We start from the raw sequence: 20,167 nt of genomic DNA, 5'->3' as shown, positions 1-20,167 counted from the left end.
GGTGATGGCTGCTGCTGCTGCTGCAGGGAACCATGCACTGTGCCAGTTGCAGGTGGGGGACTTGCCCCCCACAGCAGTTCCTTCCACCCCCACACACAATCCCCCACATTCCTACTTACTGGGGATGGTACCTGGGTCTGGGTCACACTGCTTCATAGTTTCATAGTAGGTAGGGCCAGAAGGCACCTGAGCCGATCATCAAGTCCGACCCCCTGCAATGAGCAGGAAAGAATACTGGGGTCAAATGACCCCGGCAAGGTGTCTATATAGCCTCCTTTTGAAGACCCCCAGGGTAGAAGCTTCCAGGTCCTAGCCGCCCTGACTGGAAGTTGCTTCCAGATCCTAGCCGCCCTGACTGTGAAGTAGCGCCTCCTGATATCTAGCCTGAATCTACTTTTAGTCAACTTAAGCCTGTTATTTCTCATTACTCCTGGTAGTGCTCTGAGGAACAGGGTCTCTCCCATTCCCCTCTGGTGCCCCCTGGCCAGTTTGTAGACAACCACGAGATCCCCTCTCAGCCTTCTCTTGTGGAGGCTGAACAGGTTCAGGTCCCATAGTCTCTGCTCATAGGGCCTGCCTTGCTGCCCCCGATCATGCATGTGGCCATCCTCTGGACCCTCTCGATGCTGTCCATAGCCCTCCTGAAGTGTGGCACCCACAACTGGACACAGTACTCCAGCTGTGGCCTGACCAGTGCCACATAGAGGGGGAGGATCACCTCCTTGGACCTGCTTGTGATGCATCTGTGGATGCATGACAAGGTGCAGTTGGCCTTCCTGACCACGTCCCGACATTGGTGGCCCATGTTCATTTTGGAATCAATAATGACGCCAAGATCCTTTTCTGCCTCTGAGCCGACTAGAAAGAGTTCCCCAGCAGCCTTACCCTGCTCCTATTTGCCGCAGCATGCTAAGGCAACATGCTGGGGCAGCAGGGGAAAGGGGCAGGCATAGAGATGCTGTGGCCAGATGGCAGTGTCTCTTTAGAGGACTCAGCCTCTGGTTGCCTCTGGGCATATTCCATTACAGTGCCTTGCATCACTGTCTTTCTGCGGGTTTTTTTGTTAATACAGGGATCTTGGTAGTTTGGAAGTTCAAACTTGTCTCCAGTTTATTTCAGTGGTTTATTAGTCAGTTCTTGTAGTATTGCTTCTATTAGTTTGTATATACAGTGTGCCAAATCAGTGTAAAAAACGAAAAGATGAAAACATTGTATTCAAGGAAGTTTTGAGTATAAGAAAGCTAACCAAACTTTAATCATCACTGTCTTATCAGCTCATGGTTTTGATTCAGAACTTGATTTTTAAAACCATTTCAAATAGTAGTTCAACTACAAGACTTGTAATTTCTAAATGTTTAAAAAGAATATATTTACATACCTTAAAAGAGACATTGAAAATGTAAGACACTGTAGTTGTAAAATGAGTTACTTAAATCATTGTTACTCGGACTCAAGTAGTATTAAGGTAAAAACCAAAAGTATGTTGGCATAGTCCTTTTTTTTTTTCAGCTGAGTTTTGTTCAGATGTTAGCATGCAAAAAAAATGCTAAAACTTGAAAATCAGCTCACAAAAAAGAGATTAAACGTAGTTTAAAAGGCTCTCAAGTCTCAACTGTCAGTTTTTATCCTTACATTTTGTATTGGAGGTTCTTTCTAATACTCCAGCGTGACATCTAAACATGAACAACACATTTAACAGCATATGATATACTGATTAGTGTATATGTATCTATGAAAATACAGGATACAATACTGTGACAAATGGCATAACTTTTTGTGTTACACAGTAAGTGATAAATATTGATTTCCAATCATGTTGCACTATGTAAAAGTCAACATTAAAGACAGATATTATATTACTGCTTAAGTCTGGGCACAAAAGACATTTGGAACATTTAAATTCTTTGCTTAGCATTGATTTTTCTATAAATATAAGTAGTCTTCCCTTGTGGTTAATGTTTATCATCTTCTATTGGCCAAATCATGCATGAAATAACCTTCTTTTGAAAAGGAATACAACATTTTCTCTAGATTCAATAGTCGTCTTAAATTAAGTACAATTGGTTACATAGCATCTTCAATCCACCTGCGTATCTGTGGCAAATATGTTTAAAATTAGATCAAATACACTTGTATTTTCTGACCCTAAACCCAAATACCAACAAAAATGTATACATCAGTGTGCTTTTACTGTCTCAAAGGATGCACTTCAGTGATAATTCAGTTACGTTGTCTATTATTGGTTGCTTTTTGTTTGTTAAATATAATGGACTGGGTAACATCCAGGGTATCCACTCCATTACTTCTAATTATGTATAAATTTGTTTCTTAAAGTGATGATAAATACAAACTGTACATACACTACGTCAGTGGTTGTCAACTGCGGGTACATGTACCCCTAGGGGTACTTAAAAAGGTCGTAGGGGATGCTGGGGGGCTCCTGCCACTGCACACTCCCCAGTGGAGGCCGGGGGAGGGCACATGCCTCCTGGGCCTCTGCTGGGGTGAGTGTAGCAGCAGGGCCCTCTCTTCCCCCCTCCCGTGCCTCTGGATGGGCCGCCTGGGCTCCAATTGTCCCACAACCCAGCCTGGGTGGGGCCTTATTCACCCCAGCCCCTGCCCCTTTCTGTGCCCCACTCCCTCCCTCATTGTGGGGGCCTCAATCTGCCTCCCCATGGTCCTTCCCCCTCCCCCCAGAATTTCCAACTGTGGGTTGGGGGGATAGCACGCGTGTGCATGCATGCACACACTCAGCCCCGCCCCCTGAAGAATTTTACTATAAAGGGGTACATGAGCTGAAACTTAGAGACAGAAGGGGTACATTTAAAAAAAAAAAAAAAAAAAATCAAAACCCCTGCAGTAATTATCATGTACAAAACTTTTCTGTATGCTTTATTCATAATACCTCAAATAAAGTATATTGTTAAATCTAAACCAAAATGAAACTATTTCTAGTAAAGCTTTTTGTTCTGTAACCAAGTTAGTCTGAGGTATGTGAAAACAAAAGCACGTATCAGGTATGAAGTAAACAGATTACAAACATGCAAATTTTTTTGGTTTCCTTTATATCTTTTAAATAGAAGATGAGATGAGGTGAGGTTCTGGTTATTTTTTTTATTATATTCCTTATCTCAGGTGCTTTTATACAATATCTATTCTGCTCAGGTATATTAAATTGTTTTACTTCAAAACTAGGGAATTTTAAAAAAATGGTTTCCCAGCCATAAAGCATAACTGTGTTGTACTAGTGATGCATGTTGGAAATTGAGATCTTGAGCACCAAAATTATCTACTGCCAAGAACAAATTTAAATAAATTCTAATAAAAAAAGAAAGACTATGTTCATTTATATAAACCATCGTAGAAAGTAAGCAAGGAACTTAGCCTTAATTTAATTTTTTTTCAGACAACTCCATCACAGACTAAAATCCCAAAGGTTTAGCTGTGTCTATTAGATGGAATTTTAACCATATTTAAAAATTCCTAGAATCATGAATCTGCTCAAAGACAACTTAACGTATCCTTTCTAGCTTTTTGAAATGTTTAAATTGTTTTAGTGCCCAAAGTTGCAATAGTGTACAAGAGAAACAGTTGGTTTGCCAGTTTGACAACTTTATAATTTCATTTGGCATAAACAGGCTAAACCATTATTAAAATAAATATTCTTTAGGTTTTCGGTAGTTTTCTGGTTTTAGACAGGAAAATATGGTCTAATTAAGCTTCTATTCTGTAGGTACAGAGTTGCTGAAATGTTAAATTGGGCATATCTCAATTGTCAAACTGGACATGACATGGCTAATTGTCAAACTACGAAAAGGTATGAAATGGGATTTCACAAGGGTCTTTGAGCCTGGTACTGTTCAATAGGGCTGTGCAAAGCTTCGGTCGCTGATTCAATTTGGATGAGATTTGGCCCGATTCTGCAGCCGAATCTCCAAATCTGACTTGAATCAGGAGATCCGTTAATCTCTCCAAATCAAATCGGAAGCCTCCAATTTGATTCAGAGAGACTTGATGATTTGGCCATAAACACAGCTTTTATGTGTTTTTTCGACATACCTCAAGGTACTAGGCGCAGCTCGTGAACAATGATATGGTGAGGCAGATGGAGTGTCCCATGGGAGTAGTCCCCTGGCTCGGTGACTGGTACCTTCTGGGTCTGGGGGGCACCCGGGGTCCTGGCGTGGCCGATCACTGAGCCAAGGGGGCCCACCACTGAGCATGTGGGAGGTCCCCTGTGCTCCTGTGAGGTGCTCCATCTGCCTTACTGTCCCAGCTTTCACAACCTGTGCCTGGTACCTTGAGTCATGTAGAAGAAAATGTATAAAGCTGTGTCTATGGCCAAATCGCTGATTCTCCAAATCAGAATTGAATCTTCAGATTTAGCCAAATCAAATCGAGAAAGTGCTCTGAATCAGCAAATCAAATTGCTGTCCCCCAAATTGGGGTGAATCCAAATCAAATACAGCCTGCTTCGCACACCCCTACTGTGCAATGTCTTCATTAATGACATAGTGGATGGAATTGAAAGTGTACTCAGTAAATCTCGGGATGATGGCAAGCTGGGTGGGATAGCACAAATTGGAGAGGACAGGATTAGGATTCAAAATGACTTTGGTCAGTTGGAAGAATGGTCTTAAGATAAACAGTGTGAAATGCAGTATGGACAAATGGAAAATGCTTTGTTTATGGAGGGAGCAATCAAATGCCCGAGCTACAGTACCGCATAAAAGGACTGGAAGATTAAAGTAGATTACAAACTGACTATGAGATGGAAATATAATAAAAAGCTAACAGCATACTGAGATATATATTTGATAGGAATGTCTTACACAAACTATAGGAAGTGATTCTTCCACATTATTCAGCACTGGAAAGGCCTCGTGTGCTGAACTATGTTCAGTTTTGGGCACAGTGCTTCAAGAAAGGCATGGACAAATGATAGAGTCCAAAGGAGAGCAAGATAAATGATTAGTGGTCTTGAAAATGTGATATATATGTAGATAGAAAAGTGATGATATTAGCATAGCTTAAATTTGCCACATAGAGACATTTTTTCAGTTACCTTTTTGAATGTATGGTGCTAATATAACTACATGAACTATGCTTGCCACAGTTAAGGTCATCTTAGATTTTCTTTATACTTACCTGATGTTCTTATTAAAAGTTATGAGACATCGATGTTCTAGAAGTTTAAAAATAGTTTGTTACAGACATAAGGATTGAAAATAGCTTAAACACATTTTTTTTTATCTTTTCTCAATTCAGGATAGATCCATAGTAACTACTTGCATAAGACAATTAGTTGGGTAAGCTCAAGAACTCAAAATTGTTTCAAAAACATACTGAACTTGCAACAATTTTGAGTTCTTTGAGCTTACCCAACTAATTGTCTTAGAATTATTCTTCAGATCTCTGTTAAATTGTTGCTTCTGTTATATTCCTTCTGTGTTTGTATTTGTTGTATGGATTAGCACTCCACATTGCTTCTATAAGTCTTCTGTCTAAATTCTCCTTTGCTTACTCAGGGCCCAACAAATTACATTGATGGAAAAGCTGCCATTGACTTCAGTAGGTTCTGAATCTGGCCCTATTGCTGCTCCCCCCCCCCCCCCGTTTTTTTTTGCAATATTCTAAACAATCCTTGTACCTCCTAGGTGCTTACACACTATAGACACCTGTTTCCAGTCCTTGGCTGTTGTTCAGTCAAGTCTTGCACGTCTAGTTCTTTTAATATTTCCGTGTTCTTGCGTGCTTCCATTCTATCATCAGTCATATTAAAAAAACAAGAAAAAGGTATGTAGTTTCCCTTTCTATCTCCCCATAAGTTTGTATTTGCATTTATTTGTTAACCTTTTAATTACATCCCATTAGCCAGTAAATTATGAGTTTTATGATGGTGCTTATATCAAATCTAATTAAATTATTTTTCAAAGCTACAAAGTACCTGTTCTAAAACAAAAGGGAAAAACAAAATCACTAAAATTTCCAGATTCTACTTTCAATTTCTCCTATACAATCCAAATATCTAGTTTTAGGTGTTTAAAGATGCAACTTTGTCAATGTTATGGGTCTCTATTATTTTTATTATTCTATGCAGGTTATTTTCCCTTTTAGGTTGTTAGAGGTGCTGGAGATTGTGAACATTTTTTTCTTAAAACAATAGTCTTCCTATCTTTAAAAACCACAAACTTATCAAATTAGTGGATGACGAGAATATTGTAAATGTAACATGCTGTGTTTGATAACGTGATAAGGCACCTTTCCACATCTTACTTGTAAAATTAATTTAGATTGTCCTGTATAAACGTACGTCACCCAGACTTGAAATCTTACTGGAGGACTATAAATGAAGACTAATGGCATATAGAAATGTATGGAATTAGAAGAACATTCCTAGTACGGTTGTACATGTTGGTTTTGGTTCGCATGTAAATATTAATCTTGAAACAGGAGTAAATAGATGCTAAACAAGGTTGCAGATGATATTGAATTGGGCAGTGATGTAAAAACTGGTAAGACTAGAACAACAAGGTGATGAACCTGAGAGCAATTGGAAATATGGGATTATAAATTCACCTGGAAACTGTCATATTAATTCATATGGGAGATCATTTACTATATAGAGAGAAGAGAAACCTGGAAACCAATAATGTTTAAATGTACAAATAAAGATGGTGCATGGGGAATTGGGTATGAGCTTGCAATGTGGTTTGGCAGCAAAATAGATTAAACTAAACTAGGATTGATCATGCCGTGTTATCAAGTCAGCAAGCAGGCTGGTGATATATCCTCTCTACATCTTTGAAATATAGGGATTCTTTTCCAGGATGACTTTGATACCAAAAAGCTATTGCTGAGAAGACCATCAAGAAGTGATTAAGACAGGAGAAATTGAATTGTGAGGAATGATGAAAATATATGTAGCTTGGTGCTGCTAGAGGGAAAGGACATCATAAGCCTCTTATCTCAAGGTTGTAAACACCAAGGAAAAATTGGAATTATTTGCAGGGAGGGGAATGAAAAAGAATCTAGTTATTACTAATGGAAAGAAAGGGAGGGCTGGACTGAGATTTACCGACTTTTAAATTCCCTTTTGAAGACGGCAAGTTGTCTTATTGCTTGGGACTTTACAAAGTGAGCAGGACACCACTTTAGAAAATGCAGCGTAGGGAAAATTTGAACCTGACAGAAGATGGAACTAGATGTCATAGTAGTTGTGATTTATTACATTTTTGCATTAACTTCTCTCAAACTTTTTTTCTTCTGTCTGGGGGCATCTACACGAGACATTTACTGCAGTTGATTAATTAGCTTCACAGTAAAATGTCATCATTTCTACATGCGGTGCTATTAGAACAGAATAAACTAATTAACTCCAATGTAGGATAGTACTGCCAGACACAAGTACTGTGCTACAGTGGAGTTATTTACTTGGCCGAAACACGTATGTGGATGCTGACAGAGCTGGCTAGGGCATAAGGGTGCTTCAGTGTGGGGGCTGCCTGCCATCTAGCCCACCCCTGAAGCACCCTCATGGTCCAGCCAGCTCCTCCACAGCACATGGAGCTGGATCAGAGCAACCCCGGCTGCCAGCTGGGGTGTAATTGTACGTGTAGATGTTCCCTCTATGTAATACTTTTCCAAACAGTTTTTGGCACTCTAGCAGACAGTAGGATCAGTTGTTTGAATGTTGAGGAGTTGTTGGAAAAATACATAAAATGGGGGGGGGGCAAAGGTAATCAACAAAAACAACTCCCAAAAGCTGTGAAGTAAATCTAATCATGCTCACACAGAACAAGGGGGTTAACTTAACTATTATGCCTTTTTCAGAGCTCTGTGAAAAGGAGTAGAGTGTCATTTTTGACTTAATATTTTATTGGCTTCTTAGCAGTTTTATCACCAGCTTTTGAAGAAAAGAGTTTTTTTACTGAAAGACTAGGGTATCTTGGCAAGTTTTAGATTGTCAGCTTTGTTCATGGAAGCCAAAGTTCGGTAGGAAAAAGCTATTCATTCATAATTTATGCCCTTGCTAATACAGCATTGTGTTTTTCAGTACTGGCTGTTGGACTTAATTTTCTGACTGATTAGGGTCAACGAGATCAGTGGGGGCCAACCCTTTTGGCAGGTATGCCACAAATTAGCTGTGCACCTTCCCTGAGCGGTGCTCCAATCCCCTTCCCCTGCCCAATCTGATTGCCTTCAGGAATATTTACAGAAAACTACATCATGTAGCAGTTAAACACTACATACCCTGGTTATGGTTTGTGTTTGTCATTAGAAAAAAATCCAGTTTTGACATTCATGTTTTCTAAAGGTGATTCTGGAATCAAGAAAAATATGACTTATTGGGTCCAGAGGTACTTTACTATTGCTTGTGTTTCCACTGACCATTTTCTGATTGAGTTGGGCAGCTGTTACCTTAAAGCAACACACCAATTCTCCATTAGCAGCAAAAGGAAGTTGGCAACATACAAGCTGAAAAAGCATTTATAAAACTGCAAAGTGAATAAATAAGTATTAGTAGCAGTAGTAGCTAGACATTTATAAAACTGAAGGCACCTCTAGTTACTATTTGGAGACACGAACATACAAGATCTGAATTATTAGACTCATAAATTTATCAGTTTGCAATTAAAAATTTCTTATTCTAAACCCTTCTTGCTTAAGAATGAAACTGTAAAATTCACATATTTATGAACTTCTCTTTTGCTGTCACTGCTACCTTTTTATATCCTTAAATATAACCAGTTCTAAAAGGAAAACCTCAGTGTCATTTAAAATATAGTTCTGATCCCTCTATCTAATGGTAAGAGTTAATTACAAAAATAATTCCTTAAAATACCTTAAAAATCTGTCACATTGACCGTCTAATATTTGGGGCAGGGCAGAGCTAGGCATGTTTGGTCGGGTACCCTGAGCCAACCACTTTTACTTTTGCTGCTGGCTTAAGCTAAGGACCCACTATTCAGGGTCCTCACCTCTGCTGAAGCCAGGATATAGAACCACCAGGCCACCCTGGATTTGTAAGAACTGCAGAAGAAAAATAAAGTCCAATGAATAAGCTACCACTTAGCTTTCTTGCTGGCTTGATGCATCCATGGCTTGTCAGTCAGACCCTGGGGGCTTCACTCTTTCCCCGTCACCTATTGTCCCTCAGAGACTTTGAAAGAAGCCTGCATGGCTTCCATGCAAACAGAATAAACAAGCAGCGGAAGAGCTCACTGTCCCTCCCACTAACTGCTTGCCTCCCCGCTGGCCCCAGGCTCAGTATATCAGTGTTCCTTGCTGTGCTGCTGGTGCAGCCACACTGAGAGGCTGCTGCAGGTACTTTTTATTTCCCCTCCTGGCCCACATGGGCCAGCTTCTCCTCATGCCCTACTCCTGGGTGTGGGGCTATTTGGGCTCTGCCACATAACAGGGCCCAACCCTGTTACACAAGGTAGGATGAAAAGAATGCATCTCAAGCAAGACTAAAGATGTCATCCTCCCACTCTACTCGGCATTGGTGAGGCCACAGCTGGAGTTCTGAGCACCACACTTCAAGAAGGATGTGGAGAAGCTTGAAAGAGTCCAAAGGAGAGTTATGCATATGATTAGAGGTCTGGAGGACAGGCCATACAGGGAGAGGCTGAAGGACATGGGACTGTTCACCCTAGAGAAGAGAAGACTTAGGGGGGACTTGGTGGCAGCTTATAAATATATGGGAGGCAAACATCAGGGGCTGGGGGAGCATCTGTTCACCAAGGCACACCAGGGGAAGATGAGGAATAATTGACATAAACAGTGAGAGGATTGCTTCAGAATGGACATAAAGAAAAACTTCTTTATGGTTCACGTTTCTAGAATCTAGAACAAACTCCCCCCAGAGGTGGTATAGTCACCTACCCTGGAGATCTTCAAAAGATCACTAGATATGCACCTTGCTGGGGTCCTCTGATCCCAGCAGTCTTTTCTTTCCTGCCTAAGAGCAGTGGGGCTGGATCTGATAATCTCATGGGGTCCCTTCCAGCCCCTAACTTCTATGAGTCAATGAATAACTAACTTCTATGAATGTTCCCTTTCGCATTAATGAGCAATGAAAATTGGGCATTTTCAAACTGGAAATGAAATATTAAGCCATTATTTTGCATATTTAAACATTAAAATAACATTTTCTGTTTTAAGTATGGTATTATAGTTGGGGATGGTCCTGCTTTGAGCAGGAGGTTGGACTAGATCGTTTCCCAACTGGTGTGCCATGGCACACTGGTGTGCCATCAGGCACGTTCAGGTGTGCCACAGCATTTTGGGCTGGAGCCACACCCCCTGCCTGCTGCTGCTGCAGCCACAGATAGGCAGGGGGCATGGCTCAAGCCCAAAATGCCGTCCGGCTGGCCGCATGCCCCCCCCTTCCCTATCAGCATGCAGCTGGCCATGCGCCACCCCATAGCTCCTTAGGTAAGTGTGCCACGGGGCAAAAAAGGTTGGAGAAATGTTGGACTAGATGACCTCTTGAGGTCCCTTCCAAACCTGATTTTCTATGTTTTAACTCCCTTGAGTTTCAAATTCCAAACTTTTTGATGGGAAAAGCAAAGTAAATTCTGGCTTGCCACACTAAATAGCATCGTCTTGAATGGTGGCCTGCCATAGTGGCAGTATTCTCATAAATTAATGTAAATATGGTACATTTATTAGTTATAACTACCTTGAATTTTTCTAAAACTGGATTCTTAAGAAAATGTCTTCTAAAATATTTAATAATCTTTAGACGTATTTCTGTGAGTACATAAAACAGAAATACCCCTCTTCCCGTCTCTTAATCTGATGATTTTCAACCAGAGTGCTAGTGCATCCTGGGGCGCCTTAAGATTCTTTCAGGCGGGCTATAGGGTTTCACAAAATGCCAGCACTTAGGTGTGCAAACGTGATTCACAAGATAATGCCAGAGACTTCAAACAGGAGTCCAGAATGTTAGAGACCACAACAGGTTAAAATGTTTTTGAGTTCTTTGGAACAAAAGAATTGCTGTATCAAAAATCAAGTGAAAACTAAGAGTTGATGTTTTTCAAAGGGTGTCTTGAGTCCAGAAAGGTTGAAAACCATTGCCTTAATCAGTAATGACTGTCAAAGTGGTCTAGTTCAGGGTGCCCTGACAACCAGACTAAATAATATAAAATCCCTTTTCGAAGGCAAATACACCATCTTATTTTTAGAAAAGCCATTGGGGAACTGGAGCTTTCACAGGTATAACAGAATCTGGCTTCTTCCAGATGCCTTCATAGCCAGACTTCATGCATAAACGTGGTAATATGGATGACCATGCCTAGCATGGTACTTAGTCCTATATATAGCATGGTGCAGAGTCTCCCTATGCCTGATGAAGGGTGTTTGTGCCCGAAAGCTTGCAAAGAACTTTTTCCAACTATTTAGTTGGTCTAAGAAGGTATATCACATCTACCCAAAGAACTTTGCCTGCCTAGTCCTATATCTAGCTTTTAAACAAGAAATGGGCCTCTCTGCTACTACTGCTGAGTTTGTCAGTAGCCTTTAACACCATTTACTGATATGATGCTAGACACTTAGCAAGAGTAAATGGGTCTGCTGTGTTCTGGATCTGCTCCTTCCTCTCAAAAAAAATTGCAGAATGGATTCCACACAAACTTTCTCACCTACAAGTGCTACATGAAAACCCATCCTCCTCAACAGCTATGTGAATTTCTCTGAGATCAGAGAAGCTATACACAGAAGAGGCTTAGCTACCCATATATTCAGTCCCTACCATCTCCAAAAATGGTTGAAGCTAAGCTAAGCACAACCTTTTCAACATTCAAGCTGAAATGGCAGGCCCTCCTCTCTAGGGCAGCTTTTCCTAACATTGACTTCCTAAAGTTTAAACTGAAGTCATTGAGTGGATATCTTTGTGGGACACACATATCTGAAACCATAAGGAAGGAAATAAAAGAGACCCTTGGAAATTTATGCAATCAGGCTGTTGTGTTCCGAGTATTGATACAAAGGCAGAAAGTGCCTGAAGAAGTACCTTAGGTTATCTATTATTTATAAAATTTTGTATAAAATGTAGTGTGTGAAGTTTAGACGCAAGTGTGTAATTTGTGCTACTGAACACTGATTTCAAATCCTTCTCCCCTGGTTAGGTGGGTAACTATATTTAAGTCTAAAACAAAAAAAACAAAAAAACAAAAAAAAATTGCAGTAGAGGAAAAAGGAGAAAAGCCACATAGGCTTGTACAGTGGTGCTCAACCTTTTTGACTGGCAGGCATGGGGCAGTTGCTGAAGGACCCCATCTGGCTGAACAGAGAGGGGCAGAGGCAGCCTGGCTCCAACCTGGCCCGGGAAAGGTGGGCATGGCCTGGCTTCATGGGGAAAGGGGCATCGCCCAGCTCCAAACCAACCCCATGGGGTGAGGGGGCTTGGCCCAGATCCAACCCAGGCCTGCAAATGGAAAATGGGTAAAATTTGTTCCCATGGGAGAAATGGTGTGTGGCCTAGACCCAACCTGGCCACATGGGGGTATGATCCAGCCCCACAGGGTGAAGGGGGTGTGACCCAGCCCCAACAGGCCCCTATGGGGGAAAGAAGGCATGACCTAGCCCCACACGGGGGAAGCAGGTGTGGCCTGGTCCCATCCAGCCCAGTGGGAGGGGCATGGCTCTGCTTCATCCAGTCACAGATCTTGGGTTTGGGGAATTTGGCAGCAGCAGAGGGTGGCCATATTTATGGCCTCTGCCCCCCGCCACCAAATTTCCTGATCTGTGAGTAGCCCTCCAAGCTGGATACCTATATCTCAGCAAGCTGCATTTAGCCCCTGAGCTAGAGGTTGAGCACCCCTAGTCTAGGAGTTAGCGTAGCTTGTCTGGGAGTGGTAGGCCCCCATCAACTAGAAGAGGTTTGAAGCTACACCTCCCTGTCCCAGCAAAGTGCCGGTACTGGGTAGCCAAGAGGGGAAGGTATGTGGAGCTTATTGAAATGAGCACTGAGTTTTGGCCCCTGCTCCTGCCCTTGTCCCCACTCATAGTGAGGCAGAAGCTATCCCATGCTATCTGCCCATTTTATCTCATGATTAATGCGTTCTGGGGCCAAAATCCAAAGTCTCACTGTCAATCTTATTGAGTCACACTCACTCTGATCACTTCGGCTTGCTCTGCTTCTGGCTCCACATATCTTCCTCTCAGCCCATTGATCCGGCTTCAGGAGAAGAGCTAGAGGGAGCTCTATTCAGAGCCTAGCCCTGATGGTTAGGACGCTTTGCTGAGAAGCCTGTTACAGTTTCATATGCATCTTTGCTGCATTGTATCAGTTTTGCAAGACAGCACAATCTTTTTTTTATATATAATAGCATAAAACAAAACCTGCTCTATTAATTTATGCTAATGTCACACATTTTAAGCTACAAACAATGAAAACAAAGATACAGTGGTAAAGGAAGCAGATCACTTGATGTGCTGGGAAAATATTCTACAAGTGATTAAATATGTTCATGTTTATTTTACGTTTTATTTCAGGGATCCTCATCATGATGTCCATGTGTGATGAAGTGCACGTGTATGAATACATTCCTTCAGTCCGACAAACTGACCTTTGTCACTATCACGAACTGTACTATGATGCTGCTTGTACCTTGGGGGCTTATCATCCACTACTGTATGAAAAGTTGCTGGTGCAGAGAATGAACAAAGGTTTGCAAGACGATCTGTACCGGAAAGGGAAAGTGGTTCTGCCAGGATTCAGGTCTGTAAAGTGCCCTGATCAGAACCACTTCCCACAGTTGTAGAAGAGAATCTTTCAGAAACAATGTGCAATAGGGTACTACTGTCATTCTACAAACAAGAAGAGAATACTTGAAAATGTATCTTAGACCAATCTAGTCTTGGGTCTATAAACTGTAATTAAGTAGCAGGCATGAGAATTATTTACTTCCTAAGCCTGAGTATTTATTACCGCTTTGCAAATAGTTAGAGGGGGAAAAAAAGCTTAGCATATGAAAGATGCAAAGTCACAGTTAGGCAAATCTAATGTATTGTTGTGGGTGTGACCTGTCAGAAAATGTCAGTGGTTTCTTATGCCACATATCCTAGATTGCAACTTCGTAATGCATTTATTTAATAGTTAAAGTTAATATTGTGAACCAGCTTGTATGGTTCATAAAAAGAGCTGTCAGCTGGAGAGGAGAGATTCCTCCCAGTTCCTTGGGATATTCACTTTATTTCAAGTAAAATGATCGTGGCTTTGAACTGGACATTCAGTTGATAGAACTTGATTTAATTTACAGAATCCCATTTACATCCTTCTGGCATTTTATGGGACTTTAAAGTGGGTGTTAATGTGTGGTATGATGAGACCCTTGCAAATGAGAATGCGACCCAAGAGCTTTCCATTTTAATCGAAGAGTTCCTGTAACCAGAAGTTAGTGATTGATGTTTACTAAAATTTAAATGGATATTGCTGTACACTTAGCCCGGCTATTTAAATGGGTGCTGTACTACTACACTTATGTTTCATGCGAGGCAGTTATGCTGACTTGGCAAAGGATGAAGGCAAAAGAATCTTGTCTTTCCTTCAGAAAGAGACATATTCTGCATCCACTAGGGAAGAAATTCACCTGTGCAGACTCCTGGCCAGTGGGCAATGATGAGCCTACCTGGTTCATGGGCCCTTTTGCACAGGAATGAATTCTGCTTTGGTACATATGTGTAGAACATAGAGCCCTGTGAAACTAAGGGCTCCTGTACACGTGCAGGGAGGCTGTAATTCCAGTGCGTTGGAGCAGATTTGATTAATCGTTCAATGAACTTTAATTCAAAGCATCCTGCTGCCATTTTTCAGCCTGGGGATGCTGATACATGTGACGTTCCAGGCACTTTTCATTAGTGTGGCTCCAGGAGCTGCACTGTTAAAGCATCCCCCTGCCTCCCAGGGCACGTCTATAAACTCCATAAGAATGCTTACCCTATATGTATACGCACAGATATTCTGCTGTTAATAAGGATGTCATTCAGAAACATAGAACTGGCTTTTGGATGATGATAAGAATTTTGAGTGGGGAGACTTCAGGATTTACGAGTGGGATATTTTGTTGCAAGTCAAGTCGTGATCACTTACTGCTTTTGAAAAACTAAGGGTTTTTATGAGAGAGAGAGAGAGAGACACGAACAAAATATCTTTTTTTTTTTTTTCAATTTAAAGTTATGGAGACCATATCATGCAGAAAAATTGTAAAGCCTGCAAAAAAAACTTGTTGTGGCTTGCCCATTGAAACAATCTGATAATTTTCCTTTTTAAAATTCAGCACGAATATTCTCTAAGGCACTTCTAAAAATCCACCTGAATGTTACTGCATTTCAAACATCTTTTCCCTGGCAAGACCTCAGTTTTGGACTGAATACTGTTCTTTGCTTTTTGATTTCTTAGTGAGCTAAATGCAGGAAAAAATGATGATGTACAAGATAGTGTACATTTTCTAATATTCAGTCAGCAAAAGGTGACTGGTTGCTAGAAACACGATTAAAAATAATGGGGGGAAGCATATTGCATATACTTTGGCTTTGGGCCACTTTCATAGACAGCTGGTAATGGTAAAATTTATATGATTAGTTATTTCATTTTCTGTAGTGACATCAATATAAATTTCTGAAGTCCATAATACTTTCCACACAAGCCCGACTCCTTGAAGGCATGCGGTTTCCCATCCACTGTAAGTACAGAGAGAATTTATTGCAGAAACTCAGCCTTCATTCTTCTCAGCTGACAGAAGGTGTGTACAGACCTCTTCATAGTGTAATGCAGGCCCTGCATGGAGCAGATTAGTATGTTTGTAAATCATTTTGTCATATATTCAAAAAGCAGTTTTCACTAACTTTTTATCCTTGGAATCCAGATACTTTACATATTGATTTTCTTTAATAATATCATATTTAACAGCACCTTTTAAAAACAAAAGATAAACAACCTATCTGTGTTTCTGGATATAAAAACAAAAAAAGTTTTTATTTCTCCCTTATTTTTTATTCAGTTTCTGAGAAATGTACAGGACTTTTTTGTCCAGGCATATTGGAATTATGGCTGTTCAGATTATCAGAGAGTTTCTCCTTCGCTTATACTGGGTCCAGATTACGTTGCCTACTGCACATTTGTAACAAGTGGAGTTGGTGACCTTTTTGTTACAAATGAGTAAGCTAAAGTCTTATATGCAGAGTTTCTCAGATTCTGTAAAATAGCATGACATTCTCCAACCCAAACAGCATGCCATTCTCTGATCCATTTTCCCATGCAAAGTTTATATTCTTGCTCCCATCAGGAAACAAAATGTGAACCAGGCAATATTTAACTATCTACAACAAAACTGTGTTATGTTATACTTGGGATAATCTATCACCTAGGTGTATCTTGTATACCACTGATAAAGTCTGTAAACAAAAAAAAAACCCGCAAGTGCTCCTGTTAAAAATGAAGCACTACTAGCTTAAATGCAGCCACACATGTGGGTACAAGTATTCAGAAAATGTATTTGTCTATTTTCAAACTAGATCAACAGACACCTATCTTCATTCTGTAATAGTGAGCACTCCAGTGCAAATTTTCTTGTCCAAGTATATATACATGGCAAGAAATCTTCACTTTTCCCACATAACACATAGTTTCTTAAGCTGTGACCTATGCTGTATCTTTCATACAACACTCTATCATACCCCATTTATTCTTCAGTTCTCCTTCCACAATTGAAATGTCTGTATGGATGGGTGCTACAGTATCTTTCTATAACAGGTACTTAAAGTTGAGACACCAGCCTCTTCCAAAAAAAAAAAAAAAAAAAGACCCCAGCATCAGTTGTTATGCACATGGTCCTAGTCCTCCCAAGGTGGTTCTTCCTGTGATGTTTCATTATTCTGCCCAAGCCATTTTGATAATCAAAAAAGATTTTTCTCCTTATAACCCCTATATCACACTGAAATATTCAGTGCAAGTTCAGCTGAACCCGAGTTACTGACTGAGGGCTTGCTTCCAGCTCGCTGCTATGTGAGATATAGGGAGGGAAGCAAAGAGCAAAATTAAGAGAACTGAAGAATTACAGACCTCACGTGTCTTCCCTCACTTCAAGAATGCTCTTCTTTGGTTTCAGTCATACTTGCTTCACGGAAGACATGGGGCATCTTTTTTAACAATGGTGACCTGTGACATATTGCATATATAGTGACAAATAAAGCATTTTCCCATCCAAGTCATATTTCTTACATATTTCAAGGCACAATCTTGTAGCCCATTACTGTTGCTTGGTGTAAGTGGGAGACCTGCTGGCCACAAGACCTGTGCAAATGTGTCTCTGGAGCATAATCTGTATGAAGTAAATACCCAAGTTAGCCTCATCCCCCTTGTTAAACTTGTTGCAAAGCCAGATTTTCTAAGTTTTGGTGCTTTTATTGGTATATAGGGAAATTGCCTTCAAAAATTATAAAAGCCTTGTTTCTGTGCACCGATGGTGTGTGTGACTGAGGTGAAAGAGTTGTACTTAAAAACAAACAGCATGGGTAAATGTGCTGAATTTCTTAATTTGTTTTATGTATGCTGTTTTCCACTGTGAATTCTGCAGTTAATTCAACTTGTGGTGCTCTCTATCATTTTATGCATTCAGCCTTTAGATGGTTAAATCAAGGTATTCTTCTTTTCATCTCTGAGAAAATGCAAAAGTTGACTAGTTTTGCGCCCCATGTTTTTTGGTGAACAGATTATTTCCACTGTCCCATTCCTTATACGATTTCAAGGATTACCTGTAAGCAGATGCATTCAAGCAGTCACTCCGTTGGATTAGAATGCAGTCCTTTATTTTCTTCCCTATTGAGACAGTTTATGCTATTATTCTGTTAAAGCTGATGAAGTGACACCTGTATTAGAGACTTGTATGTGTTGGTAGAGACCTCAACATATAGTTACACTGAGCTGCACATTCTTGTCTGGTCTACATTCTGAGCAAAAAGTTAAACTAATGAGTGCAACCCCCTGGTATGGAAACTTCCTTTCAGATGAATAATTCCCTTTGGATTTTCTGCAAGTCAATTTCTTGCCAATTGAGCAAGACTGAAATGGTTTAGTATTAAATAAAACTGGGTCTCTGCATGAAACAGTTGCACAGATTTAGGTTAACTGGTTAAAAACAGACTATTAAATAGGAGCTCCAGCTGTTTGTAGATCCAGGCATACCTAGTTATTTTTGTTGTATCCTTCAGTGATGCTCTCAAATTGACATGCTGTGTAGACACCAACACACACATCTGATAAAAATGTATGTTAAATGCATCATCTCTGAAAGTAAATCACTTTCTGCTTCATCCCTTCATGTACTCTACATTCATGGACATGCTATATTTGCTTTTTGAAGTAGGTATTTCAGCAGAGTGTTAAAAGGTCATTAGAAAACATATAGATATTTCCCAAGTGTTATCCTTTCTCTAATGCAAGTGGATACCTGATTTAACTGTTTGGACTTTAAAGTAGCCCATGTCTGGGCATGCCTGTCATAGATTTATTTAATTAAATGGATCTTGACACCATGAATTTCTTCACTTCGACTTGGTGATGAAATTCACGTTTTTGTTCTTGAAACATCAGCTTTGTGAAAGCCTTACATTTATCCTTATCATCACATTCTCTATGAAATGTAGTCCTTGAACTATTCAAATATAGAAGACTGTGTACTTTTTTAACAGCTTTGAGAATTATTTTGTATGATGATTTTTTTAAATGAATGTGTACTCTTCAACAAATTGAAGCTTGAGATTTTACAGGAGTCACATTTTTAAAACAGTGTTTGTATACATTTTAACACTTTTATATTTTCTATTTTGATTTTGTATATTTTTATGTATGCAGAGTGTACAGATCTCTTCCTGTAAATAAAACATTTGTTTTCGTTTTTTTAGGAGTACTGTTCTTTGGTTGATCTTGATTGGGATGAAATTGCAGATGATATGGTACAGGGAAGCTACTGATTTGTTTTACCTATTGAAGGGCCAAGTACTTAGACTGAAACAGGGGGAGAGGCCTTCAGATAAACAGTAAAAATAATTAAATGCTGAAAACCTACAAAACCTACAAAATAACTGAACTTGGATACCATGTAATAACAATATGGATTAAGTGGCTACTGTACTACGCTGACCAATAAGAAGGAGCTGGGCTGATATATATAAACTCGTTATAATTGTTAGTTCAAAGGCTTGTCCACCCAGGGAAAATTACCAGTATAGCCATAGCAGGATAATTATTCCAGAATAAGGTAATTATTATTCCAGAACAGACTGTCCATAGAGTTTTTGCAGCACAGATGTCGCACTATAGTTTATTTGCCTTTTGACTTTCACACAAAACATTTAATTTCCATGAGCTTCTAAGCGTTCTGCATTCATCAGCCGTCTGAGTAACAGAAGGTCTTTTTCACTTGCAATTGCTTCAGTGGCAGTTGAGGATGCTCAGTCCCACCCAGGATAGGACCAACAGCCAAGTGTAGACTAAACGAGAGGCATTTGCTTGACACTTTAAAAGCAGGCTAATACTTTTGCACCACTTTAATGGTGTTGCTGTTTGCTGACCTTGGCAGCGTATTGCGTGTTAATTCCAGCCGCTCGAGGAAATTCGGCAGTGTAACGCGTCTTAATGACTTGGGGCACAACAAACTAAAACTCCTTCGAAGAGTTTTAGTTTGCTGCCTCTACAGCACCGGGCTCTGTGCAGCTCCACAGCTCTTCAGGAAGCCCTGCAGGCATCCTGACAGCAGTCCAAGAAAGCAGCTCCACCCACAAAAAGTGGCGAGCCTGATCTCTTCCTCCCTCACCCACCCCCGGAGCCTGCCTGCTTGCCTGAACTGCCTGGGGGCCCAGTGCTTCCCTTCCCAGCTGTGGTGCCCCCCGGGGCTGCCTGAGCAAGGTGCCACATGGGGGAGGGCCGCAGCTGCTGCGGGGGGAAGCACCAACCCCCACAGCCCAGGGACCGCTCTGCCTGCTGGCATCTCACCCTCCCCCTGCTGGAGAGGCAGGTAAGTCATCAATAGGGTGTGTGCATGACTGGTGGGGGTGGGGGGTTAATTAGCCCAAAATTGAAGCCTTGTTTTTTAAAACCCACCGCTTTAATTTAGGCCCTCTGTTTCACCTACATGCCCCAAAAACCTGAAACTAC

The 20,167-nt window shown here is 40.6% G+C and overlaps 1 protein-coding gene across 2 annotated transcripts in view; it reads left to right on the top strand.

Annotated features, from left to right (window-relative positions):
* Positions 1-18,910, top strand: part of ST6GAL2 (ST6 beta-galactoside alpha-2,6-sialyltransferase 2) — a 77,318-nt gene extending 58,408 nt beyond the window's left edge. For both annotated transcript variants that reach the window (XM_090021190.1, XM_090021180.1), the window contains one exon: positions 13,507-18,910. In XM_090021190.1, the coding sequence (XP_089877316.1) occupies positions 13,507-13,775 (269 nt within the window). In that variant the 3' untranslated portion in view covers positions 13,776-18,910. The remainder of the gene's footprint in view (positions 1-13,506) is intronic.
* Positions 18,911-20,167: the final 1,257 nt, after the last annotated feature.

Source organism: Crocodylus siamensis, chromosome 1, assembly GCF_052110815.1.
Source record: "Crocodylus siamensis isolate JL-2025a chromosome 1, ASM5211081v1, whole genome shotgun sequence".
Taxonomy (NCBI): Eukaryota; Metazoa; Chordata; order Crocodylia; family Crocodylidae; genus Crocodylus; species Crocodylus siamensis.
Note: the sequence above shows the minus strand (reverse complement) of the source record. Positions and strands in the feature narration are given on the sequence as shown.